The sequence below is a fragment of the Microtus ochrogaster genome, linkage group LG9 (assembly GCF_000317375.1).
Source record: "Microtus ochrogaster isolate Prairie Vole_2 linkage group LG9, MicOch1.0, whole genome shotgun sequence".
Classification (NCBI taxonomy): Eukaryota; Metazoa; Chordata; class Mammalia; order Rodentia; family Cricetidae; genus Microtus; species Microtus ochrogaster.
The window spans coordinates 30716919-30727203 of NC_022034.1; the positions used below are offsets into that span (position 1 = coordinate 30716919).

At 44.0% G+C, this 10285-nt stretch overlaps 1 protein-coding gene across 2 annotated transcripts in view; it reads left to right on the top strand.

The window, feature by feature from the left end:
• The window catches only part of Dcbld1 (discoidin, CUB and LCCL domain containing 1), a 94504-nt gene that overhangs the window by 79067 nt on the left and 5152 nt on the right, over positions 1 to 10285 (top strand). For both annotated transcript variants that reach the window (XM_026787501.1, XM_005363619.3), the window contains exons 6-9: positions 2232 to 2365; positions 6843 to 6883; positions 8390 to 8477; positions 9736 to 9785. In XM_026787501.1, the coding sequence (XP_026643302.1) occupies positions 2232 to 2365; positions 6843 to 6883; positions 8390 to 8477; positions 9736 to 9785 (313 nt within the window). The remainder of the gene's footprint in view (positions 1 to 2231; positions 2366 to 6842; positions 6884 to 8389; positions 8478 to 9735; positions 9786 to 10285) is intronic.

A 10285-nucleotide genomic window follows, 5' to 3' on the forward strand; every position in this document is an offset into this window, starting at 1 on the left:
AAAAAAAAAGCTTTCATGTGTATGGATGTTTTGCTTACGTGTATATCTGTGTTCAATGTGAGTGTGCATAGTGCCTGCAGAGACTGGAAGAGGACTTAAAATTCCCTGGAACCGGAGTTACAAATGGTTAACTGCCATGTGGGTGCTGGGAATCGAACCCGGGTTTCTGAAAGAACATCTCTCCAGCCCTCCCACCAACGTGTGTGTGTGTGTGTGTGTGTGTGTGTGTGTGTGTGTGTGTGCGCGCGTGCGAGAGAGAGACAGAGAGACAGAGAGAGAGAGAGTCTCACAGTACACATGTGGAGGTCAGAGAAGAACAATGAGCAACCTCAGATGTCTGTTCTTGCCTTCCACCTGTTTGGCCAGTGTCTCCTGCTGGCCCTGGCTACAGCACTCCACCTGTTTGACCAGTGTCTCCTGCTGGCCCTGGCTACAGCACTCCAGCTGGCTTTCCAGCTGTTCTTCTGTGTCTGCCTCCCTTCTCACCCTAGGAATGCTGCAGTGTCTGACTCTGTAGCTTCGAGGGATCTGAGAGCTCAGGCCCTCACATTGGCACAGCAAGTGCTTTACCTGCTGAGCCATTTCCCCAGTTTGCCAAGACAGTCTCGTGTAGTCCAGGCTCATCCCCCTATGTAGCTGGGGATTGCCCTGAACTCCTGGTCCTCCTGCCTCCATTTCATAATCGCTGGGGTTGCTGGTGTTCTTGACTATGAAGAAAGCTTCCTAATGCAAGCAGATTGGGGGAAGTTTTTTTCAAGTGCAGAATGGGTCTCTACTATAAAGAACGTCATCCTTTTCCCTCATTCTCGGGCTAATTTTGTTTCCAAAGCAGAAGGTGTTGTCTCCGTCTGTCATTATTTATGGCAATGATGTCAGATACTGCAGAACTGGCTTCCTTTGCCAAACCTTAGGTGGGAAATGTAAAGTCTCTTTAAAAAAAGAAAAAAATCACAGAATTCCTTGGTGGTGTTGCAATTTCAAGATAATTGGTTCGGTCTATCTCTTTGCTTCTCCAACCACTGTAACTTAAGAAATACTTCCATTGAGAATCAGGAATTGGCGTTGTCATGAACACTGTGGAGCCCAGTGATTGAGACCCAGTGTCGTGAGTGACCCTCTGTCCTGCTGGCTTGAGTATTAGCTACGGGCAGATGCAGAGCACCCACATCTCTTCCTGGGGACCTTTGGACCTGGTCACCCCATCAGAGCCAATCCCACGCCCTAACCTGCCTTAATCAGAGCCAGTCGGTTGCTCTTGCTTTTGCTGCACCTGTTAGACATATATAGCATACAGCTTGCTGAAGGCGTCCATGACCCACAGTGCCTCTGCAGACACAGGCTCTTGGCCTCACTGAAAAGATTCAGAAAAGGAGATAAATAAATGCTGGAATATTTTTCCCATCATTCCACATGAAAGTTTCTGTTCCATATAGCGGCTGACAGCTGTCTTGGTTTTGGCACCGTACCAAATCACTGGAGTAATATGAAACTGTGCTACAGACTCTCACTTTCTTGGCTAGTCCGTAGGCTGCCTTTCACTGTGTTTGCGATAGTTTCTCTTGTATACCGAGTCTAGAATGCTCACTTTCCTGGCTAGTCCCTAGTTGGCTGACTTCCACTGTGTTTGCAATCGTCTCGCTTGTATACCAAGTCTAAGAGACTTAGTCCGTTATCTCTTTGTGCTTAACCATCCATCTAGAAATCAGTGGCTTTAAATAGCCACCATTTTATTTGCTCATGAACATGAGTTTTGACAGATGGATTCTTCGGTCTACTAGTCTGAAGTTGTTCTTGAGGTGCTCAAGAATCCCTGTGGCTTCACTAATATGCGTGACAGTTGGCAGGACCTCTTTACCTGTAGAAGAACAAGGCAAACTCCTTGCCTCAGTTCAGATTTCCAGCTAGGCGTTTCCATGAAGTCCTGGCTGTGGAGAGGCATCATTCATGGCGGCAGGGCTACTCCTGTAAATGACTAAGTATGCAAAACCAGAAAATGTGATGAATGTGCCTCTAATCCCAGCATTCCAGAGGCAGAGGCACGCAGATCTCTGAGATCAAGGCCAGCCTGGCCTACAGAGTGAGTTTCAGAACAGCCAAGTCTAAATAGTGAGACCCTGTCTCTAAAAGGGCAAAACAAACCCAAAACCCCAAGCAAACAAAAGCAGAAAACTCCAGCTTTGTTTCTACCGTGTTCTCAGCGAGTGCTGAATGATGGTGTCGCTCTGTTTCAGACCTCTTTGCTGTGCAAAGCTGCCATCCACGCGGGGATCATCGCAGATGAACTGGGGGGCCACATCAACCTGCTGCAGAGCAAAGGCATCGGTCATTACGAAGGAGTCCTGGCCAATGGTGTGCTCTCTCGGCAGTAAGTACGACAGGATGCCCTGTAGTCAGCTGGGAAAATGTCGGTGATGGGGCTAGGAAGACAGCTCAGCCATTAAGAGCACTTGTGAGAAGTTCAGGTCCCACATTGGTAGCTCACAACCATCCATGACTTCGGTTCTAGGGTGTCTGATAACCGCTTCTGCACCAGGCGTGCACACGGTGCGCAGACAGACATTAAGGCAAACCACTCATACTGTTAAGTTTCAAACGCTGGGCAAACAGCTGACATGCCTATTTAACATTATCAAAGGTAGACCGGGCTGCCAGGTTCTCCCAGCATCCCTCAGTCCCTACCTGTTCTAGAGTATGACTGGCTGACCCTGCCCTCCACCCTGAACTCTCCAGCCCGGGGCCTGGGCTGCTCTTCCCCTGGAGGCTCTTCCCTATATAATTCAGACATTTTGGTTACCCTTCCCCTCCTATACCTTTGATCTCCTGGCTGCTGCACTTGGTTCTCCTCTCTCCCCTTTCCCTTCCCCCCTCCCCAGTCTGCACTCTCCCAGATCACCCCCCCCACCTCTGAGGATGCTCTCTCCCACAGATCTACAATAACCTTCCTCCTCCACCACACCTAGGAGTAGTCATGTCCTTTTCTTTCCTTTGTTTTCATTCATCACTTAAAAAAATAAGGTAAATAAATCTTTAAGAATGTTTGAGAGCTTCAACAGCATTTATAATCTATGTGGAAAGTAAATGTAGCAATAAATGGGCACCCTGGTTGTGCCAGCACGAGAGTTAAAATGGCCTGAGCCCCGGCGTGGAGGAGCCGCTTCCGCTTCCAGCTGAACCCGCGGGAGAGAGTGAATGCCGTTTTCTTCCAGGTTTTCATGGTTTCGGTAAATTACTGATTATCTCCAACTGTACCTACTACAGAAGAGGACAGGAAACCGAAATACGTGTTGATCGAACCACTGAGTCTTCTCTGACCTTCAAAGATTTCTAGAGACTGTTTCTTGAGGAGTAAGAAAAAATAATAGCAAAGGCTTGTATTGTGTGATAGTGTCTCAGTTTACTGCATGGGAGTTTAAGCATGGCCCAGCCCTGCTTAAGTTTTTGTCCTGAGTGCCTTCGCCGATGAACTTTCAGATGGAAGTGTAAGCCAAATAAACCCTTTCTTCTCCAACTTGCTTTTTGGTCCTAGTATTTTATCACAGTTGTAGTAACCCTGACTAAGACACTCTTAAGAGTGTCCTATTACAAGAATGTATTGTGAGCCACCAAGTGGGGGCTGGGAATTGAACTCTGGTCCTCTGGAAGAGTAGCCAGTATGCTTAACTAGCGAGCCATCTATCTAGCCTGAACATATACTTTTTTAGATATATGTCTACCTCAAACCTTGGAGCATTAAATTTCACATCCTGCTTGTGGCAGAACTGATTGTTTATACATATTGTGCTGTAAACTTTTTTTTAAAATTTTTTATTTATTTATTCTGTCTGTGTCTATGCTCGAAGGCCAGAAGAGGGCACCAGACCCCATTACAGATGGTTGTGAGCCACCATGTGGTTGCTGGGAATTGAACTCAGGACCTTTGGAAGAGCAGGCAATGCTCTTAACCTCTGAGCCATCTCTCCAGCCCTGTGCTGTAAACCTTTAAATGTCAACCTGATCTTGACTTTTGAGAATTTTCTGTGTGTGTCTATTGAAGGCCTGATGTTTTTTCAAGAAGATAAGATGCTCTTGCCTAGGGCTGGTGACCAAGTTTAATGTGTACTGCTTGGATTTTGTTTTACTTTTGAAGAAAAACATTAAAATAGCTGAATTAAAAGTAGGCTTAATTCTCTCAATTACGCACGTAGCAATTAGACTTAATGCATAAATATAACTTTCACGTGGAAGTTAAATTTGCATACCAACGATGTACATAAATATAAATTATTAGCAGCTTGTAGGAAGTTGGTGGTTTATCTTGTACTTAAGTTGTGTGAATTGTCTTTTTGTTTTGGTGAGAGTAGAAAGTCCAGAGTTATAATATCAAGGGCTGTACTTTCTCCTAGCTCTCGTGATTTCTCCCTGATCTTTGTTCTGAGCAGGGAGTTAGCTGTATGTTAAGCCAGTCTCCTCGTCTTGTTTAGATCCCAAATCTTCAGGGAGCAACTGTTTTGATCTGTGATGTTTTGCCCTTGGGGAAGCACTGTACATTCGGTCATTGAACTTCTGTTCCCACACATGATTGTTTAGTGTCCGAGGGAAAAACAGAGAAGGAAGCATTGCAGCTGAGGAAGAGGGGGTCCCTAAAGTAAATATCCAGACCTGCTGGGACTCATCCGGGGGTCAGGCCACTTCCTGGATCTGCGGAGACCAGAATGGAATCAGGAAGAGGGACTGACCTCATCCCAAGGAGGAGGCTCTGCCGGTCAGCAGGGACAGCCTTTCCTTTGTGTGTACCTCCGATTGTTCCAGACTGTCTGTCTCTGGAGTCCCGGGGGAGTTTTCTTACTGCTGTAATTTGATGGAATTCATTCACCTCATTGCGGGTGCCACAGAGCCCTGCCCTCTCCCGGGTGGTAGTTTTGAAGGAGAAGGTTTGTGTACCTTTAGAGTGACTTTGTCCCAGTCAGTTAGTTTGATACAGTGTACTGTAGAGGCCAGCTGATATGGAGGGAAGCCAGGCAGAGAGCTGGTAGCAGAACCTCCCCTCTTTATAAAAACATATTGTTTCATTTTAAAATTGTGTCTGCGTGTATGTGTGTACACACGCAGGCATATGCATGCCACAGCATTCATGCAGGGTCGGAGGACAACTTGTAGGAGAAGTGGTCGTCAGGGATCACTCAGTGGGCCCTTATCAATTGAACCACCTCACAAGATTCACTTCTTCATGTTCAGCAGTTATCCTTTCTAATTCTCTTCAATAACAACAAGAAACAAAACTGGATGTTTTGGTTGCCCCACAGCGGCGAGAACAACCATAAACATTTGTGCTGCAACACATAGTTGATGTGACATTTGGGAGACCACGTTCCAATGTAGTTCTTAGTTTTGGGACATTAGGAGAAAGAAAATTAAAATATCAGACCAAAGAGGGGCTCTTGATGAATTCTACATTTATTCCCTACAGTATGTACCTTTCCCAGAGGGTCACGAGAGCTGGGTTCTCATTCCAGTATGGAGGTTCCTTAAAAAACTAAAACCAAGGGGCTAGAGAGATAGATCAGTGGTTAAAAGCATTGGCTCCTCTTCCAGAGGTCTTGAGTTCAATTCCCAGCAACCACATGGTAGCTCCCAACCATCTATAATGGGATCTGATGCCCTCTTCTGGTGTAAAGGTGTACATGCAAATAGGGTACTCATATGTAAAATAAATAAATCTTTAAAAAATAAAAAACTAAAAGCAAAACTACTGTAAGACCCAGTTATACCATGTCTAGGCATGAGACCAAAGGACTTTTACCTACACATCAGAGATATCTGCATGTCCACACTTATTCCAATATATGGGGTCATACTAAATGTCCATCACAGATGAATAGATACAGGATGAACTTTGGGCATTTACAGGAGAATAGAACCAGAGATCAACATGTTAAGCAAGAAAAACCAGACCCGGGAAAATAAACATCACATTTTTCTCTCATGTGCAGAGCCTAGATTAATATAATGTCTGGGTGTGGTGCAGTGCATGTCTCTAACACCAGAGCTAAGGGAGCTGGGGGCAGGAGGATTGTGCCAGGTTTGCTTAGGGTACCGTTGTGAGATTGAGGGAGGCTGGGGCTACATAACAAGAGCTTAAAGATAACAGCAACAAAGCAGAAAGGGATGGGCTGCTCGGTTTTTATGTAGCACACTGGGGTGATCTGGGAGAGGGGGCCTCAGTTAAAGAAGTGCCTCTGTCCAGTTGGGGTAATGCCTCTCTCCATGTCTGGGGTAATTTCTCGGTTGATGATTGGTGTGGGAGTGCCCAGTGGTCCTTTGCTGTGTAAGAAAGCAGGTTGAGCCAGCCAGTAAGCAGCATTCCTTCATTTCCTCCACTGGAGTCCTTGCCTGCAGGTTTCTGTCTCGAGTTCCTGCCCTGGCTTCCCTCGGTGATGGAGTGTAATCTAAGAGTTATGAGATGAAGTAAACCTGTTCCCCTTCCAGATGCTTTTGGCCGCCGTGTTTGTCGCAATAATAGAAAACACACAAGGATAGGTGGCTCTTCAGGTTGGGGAAGCCATGGAGAATTTGGAGTCGGGGTGAGGGGATTCAATGCAATCAAAGTCACGTTGTGGACATGTGAGAATGCCATAGTTAAAGGCATTTTGTATGATTAACCCATACAGTTTATATATTAGGAGAGGTCATGGCTCTGAGTCTGGCCTTTGTCACCTGTCTTCTTTAATTTATGGCAGTTTCAGGGTTGGCTTATCCATAAGACACTGCTGAAAATGATAACGGGAAGCTGGCAGGATGGGTCCATGCTTGGCTCCAGTATCTAACGAAACAACTCACATGCCTGTTTGTCTCTTTTATTTCAGTGGTTCGCTGTCGGAAAAGCGCTTTCTGTTTACCTCCACAGGTAAGGGTCGTTATTGCTTAACAGTCTTCTGTGGGAATTTAGTCCTGCAAAGCCCCCAAGTTATGTAGCTCAAGAATTTTCTGTTTTGTTTTCTTTGGTGGTGCTGGGTCTGATCTTTGCTAGGCATGTGACCTACTTCAAGTTGAAAATCATCCTCAGGTTTGTAGCAAGCCTGGACTATACGCCACCCAGCCTAAAAAAACAGAGTAGTAAACATGTATATATATAAACATGTATGTGCCCACACATAGTAATAAGCAGTAAGTATGTGTATGTACACAGACACAGTAATAAGCAGTAGCATGCTATACTATACATTTCTCATTTAACTTTGAATTGTGGGTGTTTTCTAAATTACTGTATATGTATATGCCATTGATTAACCATTCCCTTCCACAATATTTACATTGTTAGATTTTTCTGCAGTTTTACTCTTATGAATGATAGCAGTAGGGCTTACCTGTATTTTTTTTTTTAACCTCTTGTTCATGAACCATACATTGCTACGTTGGTTGTTGGTTTTTTTGAGGCAGGGTCTCATTATGTAACCTTAGGTGGCCTGGAATGCGATTTATAGGCTGGCCTTGAACTCACGGAGATCTGCACCTTTGCCTCTCTGGTGCTGGGATCAAAGGCATGCACCACCATGCCGGCGTGACATTTTTACTTCCCATTGTCCTTTAGTTTCTTCCCAAGGATCACAGAGAAAGGTGCAGAGTCATAGCCTACACTTGTTTACAGTGATAGGCAGGGGTCGGTTCTGGGGCAGGAGCACCTCTTCTTCATTTGAGGCACAGCAAGAGTAGTCGAGAACCATGGTGTTTTCAGTTGCAGAGCAAAATGCTGCTTGAGGACATCAGACTGCATTTCCTCTTCAGCCACACCTCTGACAATGAGAGCCTTGGGGAGCCAACCCAGGCAAGGTAGCAGTTATCTGTCAACCTTCCGGAGCTGTGGACACTGAGGGTGAGAGCTTTGCTGCCAACTCTGCATGCAGCTTCCTCCCTTCAGCTGTCTCCTCCTGATTTGAGGAGTTAGCCTCAAGCCAGCAAGAAGCTCCAAGTCAAAGTGACACCTTGGAGCTCGGAAAGCTGCCCTTTTCAAGTGGAGGAACAATTTTATTTTACTAGACTTGGCTCAGAGTTTACATCATCCCCTTTTACTTTGTAATGCCATAAAGGCCAAGCATGGTCATTTCTCCTGTGTGCAAAGCAGTTTTGTTTATTGAGTTTTGTCTGTCTGTCTGTCTATCTATCTATCTATCTATCTATCTATCTATCTATCTATCTATCTATCTATTTATCTATCTATCTATCTGAGGCAGGGTTCCTGTATGTATCCTTGACTGTCCTGAAACTTAACATAGATCCTCTCCTGCCTCTGCCTCTTGAGTGCTGGGATTAAAGATTAAAGTTGTCCACCACTGCACCCAGCTCTGAAGTAGTTTCAGATTCTGAGTTTTGCTTATGGATGATTGGGTTGTAATGAAGTGACTTTCTCCTCTAGGAATGAATATTACAACCGTGGTTATCCCGTCAGTGGTCTTCATTGTCCTCCTCCTGGCTGGAATGGGTGTCTTTGCAGTCTTCAGAAAGTATGTGAATTTGCACGGTTTCATTTTTTTTCTCTCATTATATACGTACAGTTTATTAGCTGACTTTCCTTATCACTTTGACAAAAGTAACTTAAAAAAGGGAGGGATGGTTTTGGCTCACAGTTTGAGGGTACACAGTCTGCTATGCTGGGGAAGGCATGGCAGCAGGAGTGTGAAGTAGCTGGCCACATCGCATCTACCGCCAGGAATCAAAGAGATGGATGCTGCCGGCTGGCTCTTTTTTTTTTTTTTTTTTTTTTTTTAATCTGAGACCCCAGTGCATGGAATGGTACCATCTCCAATTAGAGTGGATCTTCCTATGTCAGTTAAACCTTTCTAGGCTCCTAGACACCCTCGTAGACAAAACCAGAGGTGTTTTTTCATGGCGCGTCTAAATCCCATCAAAGTTGATAATCCTAACACATTCGCAAACCCCAAATGTTTGTGCCTCTGATAAATGTGTGTTAAAGAAGCAGTGCGACTTCTTTAGAGATGAAATGTTAGTTTATATTTTAAAGTAAGTTGGGTCCAGATGTTGATATAGAAATACCCAGCACTACTTTCTAAGCCGTTCTCATCACACAGAAACTTTTGACAAAGGCTTCCCACATGAGTGCTGCTAAAGTCCATATCTGGGAGCTGACATGCTCCTTTTGAAGTCTCCCCTTTTCTCCCACCCATGTCACCAAACAACCCATCATAGAACAAAGACCTTCACCATGATGGGTACCATAACCCTTATACACCAGTTTTATTATTATAATACATGTTAGAAGTTAGATTTAAGCAAAAGTAGAAAGTATTCTCAAGTTCTCTTTTTACATTTTAAGCAGCATCAGAACTCATAAATATGAACATTAGTATGGGAGAATACTGAATCATCCTACACAGTTAATATAACTAATAATATTACTTGCTTTCAAAGGCACCTATAGTTTGTACTTTATAGAAAATAGTATATAAAGGTGATCATTACAAATTACTTAAGGATTTTATTAGTTTCCTGGGCCATTGAGAAAATCAAATAATAATACATTGCTTTCTAGCACACAAAATAAAATTAGTATCAGTGAAAATATTGTGGCCTTCATTATAAGATATATTTACATATGACTTTGTAAGCATATGACAGCTTCTAGATCATTCAGTCCTCAGAAAAGCCTATGAGGTAAGTACTATTCTGATATTCATATTATTTGAAGAGACAAGGTGGATAAGTTGGCTTCCAAATATTTAGGAGGACTTTTTGTCTTAATAGGAGGAAGAAAAAAGGAAATCCATATGTATCAGCCGAGGCTCAGAAAACAGGTTGGTTTAAAACTCCATCTGCATTTGAGTCTGTCTTTAAGGAAAGGGGCAAGGTCTATCAATGCATTTGTAGGACTGATAATATAGCTTAATGGTAGAGCACTTGCCTACCATGTGCAAGGTCATGGGTTCAGTACCCAGTAAACCACTCTATCTATGGTTTGTGGTGTGGGCGCTTTGTTCCAAGACCCAGTGCTTCCTCAAAACTGTAGATAGAATGAAATAATATCTATAGAGAAAGCTTCTACTGCATAGCTCTGGGAAAGTGTAGTTTATATATTAGACAGTGAGATTAGCAAACAGCTAGATAATAGTGGACTAGGTCAGCTATAATATAGTGAAATCAGATGGCCAATGTCACCATTTTGCTTTCGTGCATCATAAAGTGAAGTGACCAAAGGAGAGGGGTTTAGTTCCTTTCCCTGTTGCTGTGATAAAATACTCGGAAAAAAGCAACTTAAGAGCCGGTCATGGTGGCACATGCTTTTATTATTCCCAGC